At 32.5% G+C, this 19788-nt stretch overlaps 1 protein-coding gene across 8 annotated transcripts; it reads right to left on the bottom strand.

Moving 5' to 3' along the window:
• Window positions 1-4339: 4339 nt before the first annotated feature.
• On the bottom strand, window positions 4340-18836 carry LOC131938652 (uncharacterized). Of its 8 annotated transcripts, none has more exons than XM_059296768.1 (10): window positions 18744-18836; window positions 11819-13080; window positions 11266-11412; window positions 9877-9951; window positions 9412-9492; window positions 8842-8914; window positions 8569-8647; window positions 8244-8310; window positions 7668-7816; window positions 4340-7390 (listed from the first exon to the last, which is right to left on the bottom strand). In XM_059296768.1, the coding sequence occupies exons 2-10, from the start codon at window positions 13031-13033 to the stop codon at window positions 7165-7167; spliced, it is 2112 nt and encodes a 703-aa protein (XP_059152751.1). In that variant the 5' UTR covers window positions 13034-13080; window positions 18744-18836; the 3' UTR covers window positions 4340-7164. The 8 variants fall into 8 exon arrangements, with proteins under 8 accessions (XP_059152751.1, XP_059152753.1, XP_059152749.1 ...); XM_059296770.1 differs by having other exon boundaries at window positions 18773-18822; XM_059296766.1 differs by lacking the exon at window positions 18744-18836 and adding an exon at window positions 18474-18572.
• Window positions 18837-19788: the final 952 nt, after the last annotated feature.

Here is a 19788-nt window from a genome sequence, read left to right as displayed (position 1 = left end):
TATAAACATAATATGCTTAAGTGGGAATATGAGATATGATTCCATTTTAGATCTGTCTCATTCCAACTTATACAAGTTCAGTTTTTGTTCCATTTTACACTAGTATATTTTACATATAATATATACACATTTTTTTTATCTTAAGATCTGTTCTTGTTTTGTTTTTTTTAGTAAATGCACAGCCAACCTATGTACTTAACTTTTTTTTAATAATGAATTTTAGGAAAATTGTTTCCATTTTTTACATTCCATTGAAACTAAATATAAAATAGTGCTAAAAATATAAAGCGTATAGGTCTGCTATTCTCTGACTGATAATTTATGAATTTACAATTTGGAAGGGGAAAAAAGAAAAATTAAATTATTCATAAAAGTCAAATCAATAGCTAAATTAATCAACTGACATTTTAAAATGAGGGTGTGCATTCATATATTAATCAAATTATCCATTTCATAATCACAACATATTATTTTCTGGGCATTCCAGTTAAAATAGTAAAATGGACACAAATCTTTATTAGAATTCTATGGCCCAAAACATAGTTTTTGTTTTGTTTTTAGTTCTCTCCCTTGAGTGGTTGTCTGAATGTTGCTTGTAATGATCCTGTGCCTGCAGTGTCCCATGTTAGAAGCTTATGGTTGTGAACTTACATGCCTCTTACCCTCCTAGCTGCTCCACCCTTTATTTCTCTATGTGGATTCTTCATACAATTTTAGATGGTCTCAATTTCATGCCGACTATGAACTATGATTCAAGATTCAAATGTCTGTTTAAGGAAATCAATGCTAAATACTGTTGAACAAATTTTAGTCACTTCGTGTACATCCGATGTGAATGGAGTAGATTATTTTTTCTAAAGCAAACTTTACATGTGTTTATGGTCCTGTTGTTTTTTTAACAGCAAAGTTTTCTTTTACTTGAACAATATCAAAACATTTTCCTCTCTACATTCCTTGTTTCACCATGCTGATCAAAATTCATGTGTCCACGTCAGAGCAATAAGTTCAAAGAAAATTGATTGTTGATTCATTTTTTTTTGTTTATGTTGGATTTACAGTTACTTAAGAAAAACATAAATAAAAATTAAATTTTATTGACAATTTTTCTCTATAAATTGAGAAATAAAATTATAAACCTTTCATATAAGTTTAACCAATTCTACTGAGTAATTTATATGAATAAGATGTACCTAAGTGTTTTTTCTTGAAGTTTAAAAAAAAATCTTGTTGAAAATTATAAATTCCAATTTTATCATAAAGATTTGTACATAGAGTTTTGTTATGTAATTTTTAAAATCTCAACATTTGATTACACTTAATGAAGGAAGTTAAGGAAGCTTATTTTTCTCCCATAAATATGTGCATACAACTGTCAGATTAGAGTAAACTGCCTTTACAGACTTTGGTTGTGAAGAGTTCTCTGCCTTTGTGCACATTTAATGCCTAGATTTGAAGGAGAAAAGCCATAGTTTTTAAGCTATATTCTCACTAAGTATACTTGGTGAAAACAATACAGATATTTTTAAAAATTGTACTACTTAAAATTTACATATTGTATTTATATATACATATATATATATATATAGTGTGACTAACATGCATTAAGTAAGAGATGGACACACCATGCCATATCTTTGAGTATTTGTTACATATTATATAACTGAAGATGGGTGATTTTGTAAAAGTACCCTGCTTCTTCAGTACCTATTTATAGCACATTGATCTACTTATCAATCAATTTATGCATTTTGCAATTTTTTGAAATGAAATTATACATTATATTAATGGTCTTATCATGCTGATTTCATATTTATAATTGTCTATTCTATTTGGTCCACAAGTTGTACCAGCCCCTGGCCAATCGTTTTTAAAGCTCCAATATACCCAGAGTTGTGAGACTTCTGTTATTCTATCAACTCTTCTTCTTGATGTCAATTCTATGTCAAGGATCCATGGCATATCTTGAGTGTTGTGTTTGTATTACTGTGCTTTATAACATTTATTATGTCACAGAGGAGACAATTTAATTGCTATTAAAATACAACTTGTATAAATGATATATATATATATGTGTATGAGAAAGCAATTTTTCCTTAAACCATGCAGTTTTCATGGACATTTTTTTTTGTAAACATTGCCAAAAATATCCTGCTTTGTGTTGTAAGGTTAAATAGTTGTACATAGCAACTAATTAAGTTTTTAATTTATAACTGAGTGTTCTTGCCAATTTGTCTTCTTGAGTTCTGTAATTACATTTGGTTTTAATTTATTTCTGCCATGCTTTGTTAATTACCGATCAAAAACTTCATTTTTTAGTCATGCTAACTTAGTTATTATATCTTAATATTAAATACATCACATCCGGTAATATTCAGTCAAATTCAAACAATTTAATCATTGTAAAATACTCACATCTTTGCATCTAAAATGTAAAATTCAAATGAGTGAAACTGAAGCAATAATAACCAACAATATTTACAACAATGACTTGCAACTAGCCAACAATATTTACAACAATGACTTGCACTAACCGGTGTCTAGAACAAAACTGCTTAGATTCTATCGTCATGTCATGTTTTGACTCTTATGTACGATTCCACAACTCTTAGCAAAAACTAAATTGTTATTGTTAAATATAATACTTATTAAATATTCAAAATTTAAAAAGTGAAAGCTAATTCAGCAGCTTTGATTTTTGGGTATGTGCGTTGTTTTTTTTAAACATTTAAATGATCTTATTGAGAAAGTATTTTATTTCCTTTTTTTATTTTTACACATATCACATTTTGTGTTCAGTTTTTGCTTTTATTCAAAGATCTCATTTCAAATATGGGGTTCCTTTAACTGCCGCCATTTATTGTGTACATCAGACAACACTGAAAGAAATTTATTTGCTTACGTTCTTGTTATTTTCTATTATGTTACAGGCTGATATACAAAGTTGAGTACTTATTTTTATTGCGTTTATTGTGTTGGTGCTCAGCACAGCAGTGAGTTATATATAGATTTATCTATGAATGATATTTTCCCACAAACTGTAAATACTGTTCAGTTTGACTTTTTTTTCCGTGTTCAGTTTGTACCCACTCATTACCAAAGAGTGTTCAGCTTTACATAGTTGCTAGCAATGAAGAGTTGAATACCTTTAGATTGGATTTTAGCTTTTTGTTTTGTTTGAATTTTGCTTGCTCTAGTCTCTGCTACATAGTATTTTTATGTATAGCTCAAAGCCGCTCAAAGAACGTTACATGCCTGCATTCCTAGTTTTCCATTTTGATATGTTAATGAAAGATGAACACCAGTTTTCCTTCAAGTGATGCCCTTGTGTTATGACTTTTTTGTTTAACTTCAGCTGCCATCCCAGAAACTTATGTCCAATTCTCTCATGTCTTCTTTATATCAGAAAAAAAAAACGTCATCCTTTCCCACCAAAACCTTTCTTGTGTACACAAGATTTTTGCAGTATTATATTTTTGTTGTTGATTATTGTTTTTTAGTGACATTATAAATTTGTAGTGTAAAACTGTCTTTAGTTTTGTAATCACACTTATCCAAAAGTATGAAAATAACTTCAAGTACATTTAATTTGAGAATTAAAAATGTATTTGAGCGTAATTACAGAGAAGGAAAAGTACTCTAATTAGTAATCTTGGTTCCATTATCTAGTCCCATCATTTCAATTTGATTTTTTTATTGTCATTTTAGGACTAAGAAAAAAGATTCATGTAAATAATTCTAATTTAGTCAAAACAAAATTCTGTTTTATATACAGTTTAGTTTTGATCTTCCACAATTTGTTTTGTTCCTTTAATTTCCCTTAGACATTCTTCCATGTTTTCAAAAGCTGTGTTTTGAAGTATTTTTTTACCTTTTTGCTTTTAAAAAGGATGCTGATTTTGTAAAGTTCTTTTTTTAAGTCTTAAGGTTATTTGTTTGATTTTCATTGAATAAAAAAGTAACAAACATAAAATATCATCTGTTTATATTGAAAGAGATAAGTACTTTTTTTTGTTGATTTTTATTTCATCATTGAGTTTTGTTGCATAAGTACATTATCATAAATACTTGGAGTGGTGTATAGAAATACAAATCTATATGACTCTGAAATCCTTTAAAATTTTCATTTGTTTTAGAAATGTCTAACTGTTCTGATAATTGTGCAAATCAGACAATATTGATTGTCTTCCTTTAGTTGTCCAATTATTTGTATTTTTGTTTTTGACTTTTTATGTTTGAGCTTGCCAACTTTTTTTTTCTGTCAAGTGAATATAGTGAACAATAAAAAGAATGAATTTATTCCTTGAGAATTCTTTAATTTTTTTTTTCTCAAATTTTGCTCTAAAATAAGCAGTGTAATGTATGCCATAAATCATCTGAATCAAATAGATTATTTTATCAGCTGTCTCTAGTGGGGGGATTGCATAGCTAGTATATTCCCACTTTAGTTAAAGCAGAAAAGTAAAGTTCCCTTTTGAACCTGATGGTGCAAGTGAAGTAGAGTTCCTCAATTTGCTTCAGAGAAATTGAAATTATTAATACAACACAAGAAACAACTGCAGGATGTAAGCAGTATAAAAACTGATTTGAACAGAACTATTAAAAAATATGAATTCAGCACAACCTTATACAGGTTCTTGAAACTATTCTCTCCTAAAGTGTCATATAAATTCTTTTGCAATGAGCACCAAATTTGAAAGAACTAACTTTAAATTGGAGAGTGTCTAAGATATCACACAGGAGGGTTAAGAAAAGTGAAGAAAAAATTTCATATTTCCTAAAAAAAATTCTTTTTAGGTATGGGTTTAAAGAGCTTAGTAATGTTATTAAGGAGGAGAGTGGTCTTTACTTTAGTGACAATTTTTGACAGTACGTGAATGGAGCAGCTATAAACAAAATGATTGGAGGAACATTTTTTTTTATTCTTCTATATATTCTAAGAATAATTGAAAATCTTAATAAAACCTTTTAAACATACAAATGTCTTTGACTCCAGATATACATAACAATGATGTTAAAATGTAGTCAGAAAACGTGTTCAACTTTTTTAGTCTCTTGTAGGCAATGGTAAAACTACATTTATAATTATTTTCTATCAGATTATTAAAAAATGGTGTACTCAGCTGAAATTAAATAAAAAAAGTTAACACAGCTACTGTCTTCTTAAGGATTGGTCACTTTTCACCAGTTTGAACTTCTTTGTAAAACATTGATGTCGGATGCTCATTGTAAGTTAGAAAAAACTTGAATCTAACACTATAAAGTTAGAGGAAACCTAAACCTAACTTAAAACATAATAGAAAACCTAAATCTGACACTGTGTAAGGTGTTGAAAACTAAAAATCTTAGTTGTAGAAACCTAAATCTAATCTTATAGTATAATAATGGATAGAAAACCTAAATCTGACACTGGTTTTAAATCATGAAAGTCTACAACTAATACATCTTTTAAAATATCTCTCAATTTGCAAAAATTAGTTTTAATTAAAACTGGTTGTCCTATTTTATCATGTCTGCCAGTCATAGTTTCATTCATTCATGTGGTGTAAGGGAGGTAATTCAAATAATTATAATAAATAAAAAATGGATTATCTATTTCTATAATCAGAAGGCATAAAAGCTGTTTTGGCAAGTAAAAGTAAGTAAGAAAAGAATCCTCTTTAGACCTAGTGATCCATTGGGCAGATGTAGTAGCATTCATATATATTTGACCTCGGCATAAGAAGGGAAGGTGTGTTCAGCACTTTGCCCAGCTGCCTTTACTTTAGGTACCCATAAGAGCTGGGTGGGCTCAGACATTCTACTGACTTGGACCTGACTGAACATAGTAGCTTACAGATACAAGTCATCAAACATTTCTGATCTAACAAAAGAATATTAACATTTGATATGGAAAGAGAAACAATAAGTCACCTTATGCAAAAGCACGTGATATAAAATGGTCAACAGGTAAGTATTAAAAATTTGCAAATCTTAGCTGCAACAGGTTTACATAAAGTGTATTTCAGGAAATCAATAATCAACACATGAACTCTATGTTTTCTCCTAATAAAGGTGTAGTCCTCTTTGTTCAGTGTTCCAATCCTAGAAGAATTATCACAAATTTACGGTGTATTTTTCTGAATTGTTTTCACTTACTCAAAATCATAACAAAATAATCTATAAACAAGAATAAAAGTAAGCTAACAACTAGTGTCTAGGCTAAGAGCAGAAAATCCTTGTGTCATAGTACAAATCATTAGACCTTAGAGTTTTTTACAGGCCTATGTGAAAATTTAAAAGACTAGCTAACACAGACATATAGACCAATACAACACAATTTATTTTCAATGTTTAAGCAAATTAATTGAAAAAGAACAGGTTTATTAATTGGCATATTCAATCCATAAAACTAACGAGGTCCTTGACCAGTCTATTAATTCACACAGACAGGCCTCGGCCCAGTCTATCACTGCTCCGTGGGGAGTGTTGTCTTCAAACACCCAGACAAATTAAATTATACTGAATAATGTTGGAGGTTTAGACAATAAAAAGTAAACTACTCAGGGAGAAACAAACAAAAACTATGTGTCAAAATTCTGAATCTTTAAGATAAAGAAAATTATTTCTTTTGTTAAAAAACATGCTCTAGTCAATAGTTATCTAAACCAGACATCCTTCTCTGTTTAAGTTATTAAACAGTTAAAAAATTTCAATATGATACATTATTTATTTTCTTTTTTTAAACAAAACCAAAAGTTAAATTTTTACCTATCTTTGAGAGAAAAATTAATTTTTTAAATTCCAGTAATAAATTTAAACCAAAAACTTTAAAGAGACTAGATTTTCTTTTTAGCTTTTCCAACCAGTGAATTTCTTATCGGGAGAAATAAATCAAGTAGGGGAGATTAAAAAAGGTCTTGTTACTGTAAGAGATTATGTATGGGTTATCTGTCAAAGAATGCTGAATTTATTTTAATTATTTTTAAAAAAGCAACAAATAACAAAAAGGTTTCTAAAGATGTTAACAATGAAACAATAAATATATACATATGAAAGCACGTGAAACTTTTTTTTTCAAAAACTTTTGTTAAAAACAATAATCATGTTAAAGTGTTTAAAATGTTCCTACAACAGGAAACAAAAAAAATAAAACAAGTTGTTGTCAACATACTACACTTTCAGCAGTTATTTTTTATACTTCTCAATCATCTGATAGAGCTCTTCTCTCTCGTCATCATTTTTGACGGTACCAATCCAGTAGCTCTCACAACTTGACAGTGTTTTGGTCAGAGTTTTTTCCTTTAAAGCTTCATGTAGAACAAACTCAAGGAAAGGTTTCTTCAGATGTTCATAGCCCAGCTCTCCAAGAGATTTGAGTATTCGAGTTATACGCAAGTAGTTGTGTGAGCTCCTTAAAATTGTAAATATAATTGGATGTTAACTACACTAAATTTTTTAAAGTGCTGATATAGAAAACAAAAGTTAGATGTTGAAATGACATTCAGTTTCAGAATGAAGTAGTTTTATTGATGGTATCTAATAAAAAGCTATGCTTAATACATTAAATAATGGTAAAAATGTATCATTGTATGACAAATAGAACTGAAAACTACTATCTTTTTTCATTTAGAGATGTTATATATAAATCTACAGGTTTGTCTGTAGTAGAAAAAAAATACTTAACTTACCAAGACAGATTGTGAAAACATTCCTTGTAGTTATCTGACCTCTTTAGTTTACCAGTTGATTCATCTACCAATTCCATGCCATAAAAGTCTAGCATCAGTCTATAGGACTTTAGTACACGCCTCATGGCCTCTTGGTCACTCTTGATTTTCTGAATAACACCAAATAGCTTTTAGATACTGAAGTCATTTTTACTTTTGCATATACAGAATATAGATAATTTTACACCTTCCTGATTTGAAGAAATTAGTTTTGCAATCTTGCACTGTGTGTGGGTATGTTTGTGTAACTTCAGTACCATTTCAGAAGGAATTTCATGTGAAATTATTTTACACATCTCACAAAAAGCCAGACACCACCCCCCCCCCCTAAAATGACGTCATACCTTAGCCTATAACCCCCCCCCCCCCCCCCCCCCCCCCTCAAAATTGCAGTCCAATTTTACTTAAAAATTTTTTCCAAAATCTTATCTGAACTCTGTCAACATTGAGTAATTTAAAAACTTGACTTGATCTTGTCTGAATGACTATTGCAATTGAAAGACTCAACAAGACGAACATCTGCACATGGACTATTACCTCAGCTTCATGCAGCTGTAGAGGTTGGGCATGATGGTTCATTCCATGTTCTCTAATGGGGAACAACCTAATCAAAATCCAAGAGTTGTGTTACTTTTAAAGAACTACTGGATAAAACCAATTGCCACACATTTATTACACATTTTCAAAGGAACATTTTTAACACAAGAGATTAAGAAACAAATTAAATGACAGATAAGTTTCAATGTATAAATTAGAAAGCTCTTTGACTTTAATTTGCTAATTTTTATTTAATTAAATATTTAATACAAGTGTTTTTAAATAGAATTTAACTGAAATATTTGACATTTTTTTAACTACGTACCATTGTATATAGCCATGGTGACGTTCTAATTTTTTATAATCCCCTTTCCAATGTTGATGTATATCATCTATAAAAGCTCCTGTCAAAATAAATAAATAACATTTGTTTAGAATTATAACTAACTACATCAATAAATAAAAAAGCACCTTAGCCCAGGAAAATGTTATCTACAAAGTTCTTGTTAACAACTACAGAAAATAAGAAATAAGCTTGAAAATATCATGAACAAAAATTGTTGGAGAGTCAAACAAGAGGACATCAGACAATGCTTACCATCAGGCTCAGACTGTATTTCATTGTTGTAAAAGAGCCAGTTTGCATTAGCTTTTTCATCGTCCTTCTGGCCCTGTAGAAGCATCAAACATCAAGTGGAAATCAGACATTTAAAGTTTTGTCCATCCTACAAGATTTAACAAACATTATCTTTTGTTTAAAAAAAGTTACATTCTATTGCCAATAATGTCTGATCATGAGGTACCTACACTGCTACGGTCAAAGATTGTTGAGCTAATTGTGTATGATACCAGAGTCTAGTAACCTAGCACAAGAAAGTTAACAGCTGTTGATGAATTGTAGTAGAGCTATTATCATGGTGGGCCAAACAAGTCTCCCAGATGGTCCAACAACCAACTTGTTTCTTCATTCAATGGAAATATTTACTTTTCTTTTAGAGCTCTTTATTCAAGAGGATATTTAATATTATTTTTAAAAACTTTAGCCCACTAATTCATCTCCTCATGCTGCAATGCAAATACTTTTAGAAGACTTAAAGCCCTCTATATGGTTTACGTTTACAACAAGAAACCTTAAATACAATAAATTTAGTGATTTAATAGCACATACTGGGTAGCCCTTTCTGTATTTTTCTGTATCTCTGTCACCAGGTCTATTAGGCTTTGGTCTTTTATTCTGTTTCTCAGAGTTCTAAAAATGTATTTAAAGAAGTTATAAAAATATAATATTGATTTCAAAAACAGGAAGCACAAATTCATAGTTTAAGCCAAAGAAGCTATAAAGACAGAAGAGTATAGCTAGGCATGATCAAGTCCAAACTGCAACAATTTCTTGTCTAGCAAAATTTGTATTTTAATTGACACTGTGGAGTCATCTCTACCCCTTCATAGGCTTTATAATTTGCAGAGTGATAGCTAATTCTTGCAAGAACAGAGGTTGAACTAGGGGCTACCAGATGAACAGGTCATTGAACTTTGTAAAAACAGTTACATTAATTAGAACAAATAAGACAGATTCAACTTCATATCATGGTTTCCTTTCCTCATTACAAAGACTATTAGAATCTGAACCTACATGGTTGTTACCACTGTTGTCATTTGATCCATAACCAGAACCCTTCTTGTTTTTCTTAGTTGAAGAATTTGGGTCCTGAAAAGTTAAACAAGAGCAATAGATACAGGTAAAACTTTTTACAATACAAAAACATTATTTGCAGTGATAAGTAAGTAAAACAGGTAAGGTGTCATTCATTTATGAGGTCCACACAGGGGGGGAGGGGGTAATCCAAATGTGGGTTTGGGTCAATGTGGACGTCCAAATGTTGAATTTAACATCAAAATACTAACACATAAAAAATATAAAAAATAAATTAAAAAACTGCATATAAAATGTATCAAAATTAAATAGGCAGTTCGAGTGAATAAATGTCTCGGGTGTAACTACTAGAGAAAAAAGCTAAAAATTAAGAACGAAGAAAAAATGACCTAGCAACTGGCCACTTCTGCTTCAAATGGGTTTTGAAAAAGTCTCTTTTCTTCTGCCTTTGAATGCAAGTCAGAAAACTGCTGCTGACACTGTAGTGATCGGTTGGAAAACATAAAGCACTACTGCGCGCCTCCATTTTAATTAGGTTAAGGTAAAATCATAACGTTTACGTAGGTGGCGGCTGATGTTGCAGGATACATGGTAATTACAGACTTTTTTCCAAAGGCAAAAAGATCTCCATGGACTGGGTGAGAGGGCCTCGTGGGCCACAGTTTGTAGACCCCCTGCTGTAGACTAACATACATCAGAGACAAGTTTTATTTATAAAATTAAATTCCTAATTTTGCCGAATTTTTCAAAAAAACCCACTCCAAAAAATAATGGTTTTCCAGGCTTATAAAAGTCAAACATTTACTTCTCCAGACTTTGCACAAACGCTTACCGTGGCTTATGCAATTGAGTAATTGTTTTTAATATAAAACGAGAATAAAGTAAACAGAGATTGGGGTCGTGAACACGAGAAGGCTACTACTTACAAATGTTAAGATTGTTAATAGTATAAAGCAACTACGAGTGCAGAAAAAAATTCTATTAAATACAACAACAAAAAATGTTTAATACTTTCCAGTTTCTGTTTGGTACAGCAAAAAACATTTACATAAACCAAGCGCTTAACATATAGGGCCTAATTTATGCTAAGTTGTTATAAATATACTTTTTTTTCAACACTCTACTTTTAATATTTAGGCCTAGTAAGAGATATTAGCAAAAACTTCAAATTCCTATATTAAATTCTCAATTAATAGCATAACAAAGAACACATTACATGTTATTGAATTGATAAATTGGCAGCATGGTTTGAGGGATTTACTACATTTGTGTGGACCTCAACATGGAGGGGGGTGAAATTTTGCTTTATGATAAGTCTACAAGATTGAAGGTTGATTATGAAGCAACTGATAATAAATGTGTAAGAACCTTTTGAAAGAAATTTAACAAAAGGTGAAAGCGCCAACAAATCCAATGACTGAAGGAATGAAATAGGCCTTCAAGTGTTGCCATTAAAGAAACAGCACGTGGTGATGCTTTTACTATAGTTTTACTTGTGCTCATCCTACATGCTTTCTGAAATTTAAATATAAGGAGCTAAGTTTCATTCTTTTCTATCTTACATATAAGAATTAGCACTTGATTTTTAGAATATTATATGACCTGACTAAAATCAGTATTTTATTATATGACCTGACTAAAATCAGTATTTTATCATGCATGATTATGATTACTTTAAAATAAGTTGAACAGCAAAACTTTATAAATACATATTCCATATTTCCTGCACATCATCAAATAAAGTCTGTACGTTCACAAAAGAAATATATTTTTTTGTGTTTATTACAGGTTTTATTTGATGTGAATTAACATTATAATGGCTGAGCTCTAACAAAACCAAATGAATTTGGTTAAGTAAATATAGATTAGTTTTTGGCTATAGCCAAACAGAGTTGAAGTTCATATTTAAATTCTAACTTACCTCTTCATCTGCCGAATTATTTGAAGAGAAACATTGTCCCATTGTATCTGTATCTGTCTCCTTAGGCTTGTCTTCTGCTGATGGCTCTTTTTTTTCTCCGTCTGGTTCACTAGATTCTTCTAATTTGTTATCAGGTGTTAAAGTACGCAAGATTGTTTTAACCTGATCAGTATTATGAATATCAATTTGCACACTGTTTTGGTTGTCTCCGAGATTATCTGCGTGATGGTCAGCTCGGGCACTGTTTTGGTTGTCCACTGATTCAGAAGTTTTACTACCAGGTGTAGGACTAAGCCAGGTACTTCTAGCCTGATCAGTTTTTAAACTGTCAGATCTGTCTCCAATTTTATTAGAATTGAAACTGTCAGGTTTGGCAATGTTTTTGTTCTCCCTGATGTTACTACCAAGAGTGGAACTGACACAGCGGTCTCCAAGATTATCAGTGTCACTCTCAGTTGCAACACTGTTTTGGCTATTAATTTCTGGGACTTGATCAGCTAAGGCCTTCTCAATGACCGTCTCAGCAGGGTTTTTACCTCCAGTTAATCCTGGCACTGTATTGGAGTAGGAATCTCCTAGACCACTGGAATCTGCTATTTTACTATTATCTGGAACTGGATTGAGGTTTGTATCTGGTGTTGGTCCACTGGACTCTGGAATTTGTGCTGTGGAGTCTCCTGTTGCACTAGAGGAATCTTGGTCAGTGCCACCAATGTTATGACTTATTGAACCAACTTCCTTGGTTGTCTGGAGGGAAGCTAAACCCTCCGGGTTATTACAGTCTACAGTTGCTTGAGCAGGCTTATGAATTAATTCTCCAGTCACTTCTTGAGTTGCTGGATTATTATTTGATTTCTCAGTTAGTATTTGATCAGCTGGAATATTATTTGCTGTGGACGCGGTATCTTCCCCTTTAGTGTCAGGTGTATGGTCACCACTGTTAAAGCTGTCTTCTTGGCCTGTGTTTACAGGATGCGTTAATGTCTCAGTGTGACCTTTGTATTCATCTTCCATATCAACATTATTTTCTGCTGTAGAATCCACATCCATTGCATCTTCCTGCCTTTCACAATTATCTGCTGGCTGAGCAGTAGTGACAGCATCCATGTCAACATCCTTGGCATTGCTCAAAATGTGCTTTGTGCCTTCAGATTCCTTGGATTTTTCCACTGTCTGATCAGCAATGATGGTTGACTTAACTTCCGAAGAACTCATACTATTAATGTCAGCATTATCACATTTCACAAAGTTACCATCGTAAGCTAATGAGTTAATAAAGAAAAAAATTAATAAATTATAAAAATGCATGACTAAAAAGACTATAACAAAATGATTTTGCTCAAACAAAAAACAAATTTTCAAACATACACTATTTGTAGATGTTTGAAAGTATTACTATTACTTGGGGATTTTTGCTATGTGTGACTCATTTGGACCTGGAAGTCAATAGGACAGATTAAGTAGAGTTCACTTGTTTTTGTGACCTTGGAATGTAGTTTGTAAAGGGATAGTGTGATCAGTTCTATGCCCAGCCATGTCAGTCAGCTAACTATCAGAGCTGGGAAAGAGTCAGATATGTCCTACTGGCTCAAAACTGGGTTCGAAAGACTTTTGTGTTAGCAGTCATGTGCACTACTATTTGATTATGCCGTCCCATGAATTTGATAACTAAAGGTTTAAATTAACTTGGAATCTAGAATGTTAGTTCAATTAAAATATTTTTCTATAATGACTTGATAAGAATGAGTTTTTTATATAAAGCTTTAATTATCTTGCATTTTGTTAGATTAGCACATGGGGTCCATTGATTTGGCATTCTGCACAGGGGGTCAGGGCAAAATGTACCAGGGGTGGCCTCTGGTCATGTGACCTGGAGCCCCCCATGCTCCACTATGATCACTATGACACCTACATTCATTTTAAAGAGCACCCTACACTGTGTATACAGTGGGCTAATACATTTAATGACTAAACCAAACCAGGGGTAACACCTGGTACCCCAGTGACTGTGTAACCAGTGGCACCCAAGAGTGTCCTGTGCCACTATTGACACCTGGTACCCCTGTGACTGGTGGCACCCAACAGTGTCCTGTGCCACTATTGACACCTGGTACCCCTGTGACTGGTGGCACCCAAGAGTGTCCTGTGCCACTCCTGACACCTGGGATGGCCATCAAGTGGCATTCTACCTTCAAATGACTGAGGGTGATCAACATACACTCAAGATATGGTTTAAAAATAGTCAGCATTTTGATGAAAATTTCTAAATTATTTTTTTATTAAAAAAAGCATCAATAATAAGTAAAATAAGACAATTTAGCTTACCTAATTTACTTTTAATTTGTTTTATTATAAGTAAAAATGTGCTTATTCTTACTCAAATAAGTAATAAAAATTTGAAAATTAATTTTAATTACTGTTTTAAAGGGAGATAAACAGCTTAGTAAACATGTGCTTTCTTGAGGGGGGGGAGTCTGGTACATCGCAATTGGAACTTTATATTTCTGCGTTTTATGACTAGATTTGTACACAATCAGCATGTTATGCTTTTTAAATTGATAAAGGGTAAGTATACCAAGTTACAAAACCTACAATCTAACTAATAATCCATACTTTCAGTTTAAAAAATAATAAAAACGATCATCAATGAAGAAGGTAAACATGATATCTTTAAGTATGCGCTGCACACTTTTTCCCCGTGCGTCATTTACACCAAAAAAAAAAAAGAATTTAATAAAATGGCATTATTGAGGGGTGATCAATTTCTCCTAACACATCTCATAAACACTATAAATTATTATCAGTTGATTGTAATGTGGGTAAAATTAAAATGCTTTCAAGTTTATTATTCACATAGTCTGGTTTAATATTGAAGCGGTATTTTAGAGTTATTTGATTTGAAAGACAAGCATAATATAGCGCTACATTTGCTAAGGTGATGCTTGCGAGACAAAGAAATTAGGTCAAAAGTACACCTGACAATTCTTAAACAACAGACTTAAATAGAAATGGATAGTTCCGATTTCTAAAATTGATGATGGCTTCATAATCTACCGCATAGTGAAAGCAAAACTGGTCGCCATTTTAGTAAGCGCTTGGGCTGTGAGATGACACAAAAACAACAAACCCGAAAGCTGTGAATTGAACGGCCTACTCTAGAATCTAGAAGTAGTCGCAGTAGAGTGATCTAGAGTCTAGACTTACTCTAGTATAATTTCTGGGTGTTGGGAAATTGCGAGAGGCAAGAAGCAAAACGGCAAGGTGGTAAACTGCGAGAAGGGCTCAAAAAACCGTCGGACGCATGATATTTTTGCCTCGCATTTTACCACCACCCGATACTTACGCAGGATGGTGGTATGATGCGAAGCTATCTGCGAAAATTTTACTGCAACTGATTTACAGGGATATTTGATGCAGACTTCAAAGACTTTTCGTTTACATTGTTAAAACTTCCGATGATTTGTCAACTTAACCATCTTTTGTGTAGACTTAGAATACCACCTTGTTCAAAACCGCCCAAAAAACAGCTGATAATAGGTCAACTTATTTCTTTTGTGTAGAACACTGAGGCCACCTGCTGCAACAAACATGTATTGCAAAGAAATTTTGTTTTATTATGTAGCAGAATAAACCCCCGATATAGCCTCAACCAACTGGCGGTTTTATTGCACTGAGTTAAATATAAACTCAAAAAAATAATAATATATATTAAATAGGTCAGGCCACATACCACACACGCATAGTATGGAGTGCTGTAATACATTTAAACCAATAAACTAAATAAGCAATCTCTCTTTATTTTCTTGAGCGATAAATAAATTAACTAATTAATTAAGTAATGAGATAACAAATTTCCTGTATAAATTTATTTTTACTATTACAGAAACAGCTGCGTTGTTTCAATACCACCAGCTCTCTTTTTTTAATCAAACGTCACACTTTTGACCCCAACCACTTTAGTAATTTTTTTTTAATGTGGTGGAGGAGAAGGGGGAGGGCTATATCTATCTATATATACTATTAAAACTCAAGTTTGTTTATATGTTTGAATATTTATTTGTTTGTTTGTCTGATTTGGTACTGTAAGGAAACTGCTCTATATGGGGGGCTGTAAAATAGTATGTAGGTAGAGAACAATTTTTTATTGCAGACAGACTGTTAATCACACATTTATTTAAAGACGTTAATTATATTTATTGATTTATTCATAGGTAGATTAACCACATTAATTTTAAAGTTTTAGAACAATGGCTTAACTTTGACTGAATAGTGACGTTTGATAACTCATTTTTTGTTTGTTTGTTTTTTTTATTTGTTATTGGCAGACATGCCTACCCCTGTCAGCCAAAAGTAGGAACAGTTATGCCTAAAAAGAGGAATTTGAAGCCAAAAAGAGGAACATACGCGCGGACGCAACTTTACTAAGTCAAAAATAAAAATAATTAATTAAAAATTACTCTAATGACATTAGTAGGCTTCTAGTCCTATAACTAGTCTCTAGGATACATTTAAATACTTCTTAATGTCAGCTTACATTTTAAAAAATAAATTAACCAGTAAACCCCCCCCCCCCCCCGAATAAAAATCATAGCTTTGAAATAACATTATTGATTTGATTATTTATCTCTTGCTATGTTCTAGGCTATATGACTGTTGAAGGCTTCATCATATGTAATATATTATAATATAAGTTACGAGCAAAGGCCCTTGGTCTACCAAGTAAAACTCCTAGTTACTTCTTACTAAGTTCTTCATAGTAGTAGTTACTAGTTAAGTTAAACTTACAAGATAGATCAGTATTCACTATTTCAGTATCTACTAGTAGATCTAGTTACAATTCTAGATCTAGTAGTAGTAGATATACTACTTACTAGATCTAGTATTAGATGATACTGGTAAATAATGTAAGTAAACTTTTTCCTGACATTTTTTTCAATTTACTTTATTTCCTTTCTTTATTAATTTTTTTTTTTTTAAATCGGAACCAACTGAGTCAATTTTGGAATGACGGAACAAATTACTTTTTTAGGTGAAAAAGCGGGACGGTTCCGATTTCAGCGGGACGGTAGGCATGTCTGTATTGGGGAGAATCTGCATTATGTGTAAAGCTGTAAAATAGGATTTTGGGTGGTAAATATTGTTCTTTCTTAAACACACTGTTATTTACAAACTAATTTAAAGCCATTAATTAATTTATTGATATATTCATTGGTAGATTAACCACATTAATTATAAAAGTTTAGAACAATGACATTAGTAATAGTAAAAAGATTTATTTTCTTTTTACACTCATGTTTTCAATTATTTTTTCTTAAGGCCTATATGTGAATGATAAGGTTGACTCTCAGGACCTTGCGGGGCACAGGGCAGGTGAAGTAGAGTTCACCTTTTTCTATGTTCTCAGCATATGAAGTGACAGTGTGGTCAGAGCCATGCTTGGCCGGAATCGTTTTTTTTTTAAAATACAAACATGTCTGAGACTTGGCGGGGCACTGGGCAGGTGAAGTAGAGTTTAGTAGAGTTTTTAAAATATAAAAAAAACCTCTTTTTGAATGTGGGGTCTGGTTATTTTGGGATGAAAGTGCTGGAAGACGTGATGTCATTTATGGATGACCCCCCCCCCCCCCCCCCCCGAAACCCACAGTTATCTAACTAGATAACGGGTAGTCTAGTACTCATTGAAACTGAGCAGAACAAATTCACCGAGGTATTGACATTGAATGATGTTATGGCATGCGGGTGTACTTTTTCCATTAAAAAAAACAAGGCAGTACGATATTAAGGTCGAGCTTATTAAGTCACGATGTAGATTTAATGAGTAAAAGTGGGGTGGTTCGAAATGTATACCGACCCCTCAAATGGCGGGGGTTTTTTTTCTCGCTCAGATTAGAAAATGTCAGAATGTTTAGAATTTTGAATATCTATATAAAGATTTTTAAAATTTAGTCTAAAATAATATTCTCTTTATGAACTCGCACTGACCCGTCTATCAAAATGGAATTTTTCTCCCACTGACAAGAAAACGAGAGCGGCTGTCAGAAGATGTGATCATTAGATACTAAAAAAAAAAACACAACAACATTCGTGATTTGTCATCTTCTTTAGTTATAAACTTGTTTTCGCAAATTGTGACTCGCTATTTACCCATGATTCCGCAGGTATGTCTCACATTTTATTCTCGCAGTTTACCGCCTCGCCGTCTCGCTATTTCCCAACACCCATAATTTCTAGTCTACTCCAGTTTAAGTTATATGTTGGAAACATCGCTAGTCTTCATTTATTACTCAAAAGTTTTAATTCAATTGTTTAAAAACAGGTACATAAATGAAACAAGGGAACATGTTAAATAATTGTTAAAATTTAAGGAGTTGCCTGTTTTTCACATTACTAGTCGCGGGCGATTTTACGTACCTAAAACGATAGATTACCGACTAATGAATAATCTAGCTAGATCTAGAATCTAGATTCTAGATCTAGATTATTCTAGATTCTAGATCCAGATTAGATTTTAGATCTACCAAAGCAGTAAAACATCAATTACAATTACTGACAAGTGGTGACTTCTTAGAAATCAAGAAGGTGAAAAGTAAAAATGGAAACGAAAGTGGCCTGGGGCAAACAGTCATCATATAGATTCTAATATATTTAGATTTACTTTAGACTATATAATTCCCTCAAGATTTTGCAACTGGCCAAACGATCTCTTTCTAAGAAACACTGTTTATGCCAGATCAGTGGTTCACAACAAGAATCTAGATCTAGATCTAGTTAATAATTTATTATACAACGTCAATGTAGATAACTAAGCTACAGTATAACTAATAAATGAACTGAAACAAAATTAAGACTCGTTAAGACTCCATACAAAACTATTTAAAATAATAGATTTTTATTAGATCTATCTAATAGTTTGAAATTATGTTACATTAGATAGAATCTAGTAGTTTGGCGTACAGAAAAGTTATTTTCTGTTTCGTATTCATGTGAAATGAGATAAATGCCAGGGAGTCTATTGATACTGTTGCCAGAAAAGCGTGACGAATATGAGCACCATCATGACCATGTGTTAGATTTAATTTATTTACATTTTGTTGCAATGTATCAAAGCAGTAAGCAGCAATGATATTTAGGGAAGCCGTGTTTTTTGGTAACAGTCAAGTCAAAACCTGAAATAAATACGATATATCTAGATTCTAGATATAGTTTTACTTGAGAAAAAATAGTATTTTTTTATCAAGTTTGAGTCTTTTGGTACGGTTAAAAAAAAGAAATAAACTCAATAACTAAAACTTTATTATTATTACTAGCGTGCCAGTTGTGAAACTGTGAGACGGCGGAAGCTCCTGATTATGTTTAGTGAACGAATCTAAAACCCCATCTTATTCATAATCTATCGCACTGTTCAATACGAACGTAGGCGCTATGGCGCTTATGGGATAGCCCGGGGCGCCAAATTGCACCCTGCCGAGACGTCGGGGGACGCGCTAATTCGATATAGTAAATGATTATTGTTGCCCATCGTGTCTTTAGTGTATAATTTTTTTAAACGAACGTAGGCGTCATAGTGCTCACATAGGAGTTCGAGGCGCCGGCGTATGTGCATGTTGAGGTTTTAACGCTGAATATAGTCGATTACCGGATACCAAGTGCTATGATAGACGTTCTGGAAGTTTCGGCGCCAAACCTTCTTGAAAGTATTATCATCAAGTCCCCAAAGTTTTATGGCACTCGGAGGAACGGCGTCGAACCGCACCCGACTTTTATTTTTTTATATACCGTATATAGAGAAAAATCAAATTGCGCCCTGTCGAGGCGCCACCTCTGCGAATTTGAAAAAAAAAAATTCGCAGACACCTCCACAGGGGTATTTTCAGCAACTAACCAATTTCATGTCGATTGGATGAAAGGTGTAGTAATGTATAAAAGACAAAGAGACAAACACACATACACACATACATACACACACATAC

Source organism: Physella acuta, unplaced genomic scaffold, assembly GCF_028476545.2.
Source record: "Physella acuta isolate Inbredline_101_S28 unplaced genomic scaffold, ASM2847654v3 ptg000254l, whole genome shotgun sequence".
Classification (NCBI taxonomy): domain Eukaryota; kingdom Metazoa; phylum Mollusca; class Gastropoda; family Physidae; genus Physella; species Physella acuta.
This window is presented reverse-complemented; position numbering and strand designations above follow the sequence as displayed.

What these genes read in the sequence shown, in the direction of transcription:
- LOC131938652 (XM_059296764.1), bottom strand. Translation starts at nt 18,447, where the DNA reads ATGATGACTGTTTGCCCCAGGCCACTTTCGTTTCCATTTTTACTTTTC. An exon ending in AATACAGTCTGAGCCTGATG is followed by an intron (nt 8,648 to 8,841) that starts GTAAGCATTGTC and finishes TTATTTTGACAG; the next exon opens with GAGCTTTTATAGATGATATA. An exon ending in CACCATGGCTATATACAATG is followed by an intron (nt 8,311 to 8,568) that starts GTACGTAGTTAA and finishes GATTTTGATTAG; the next exon opens with GTTGTTCCCCATTAGAGAAC.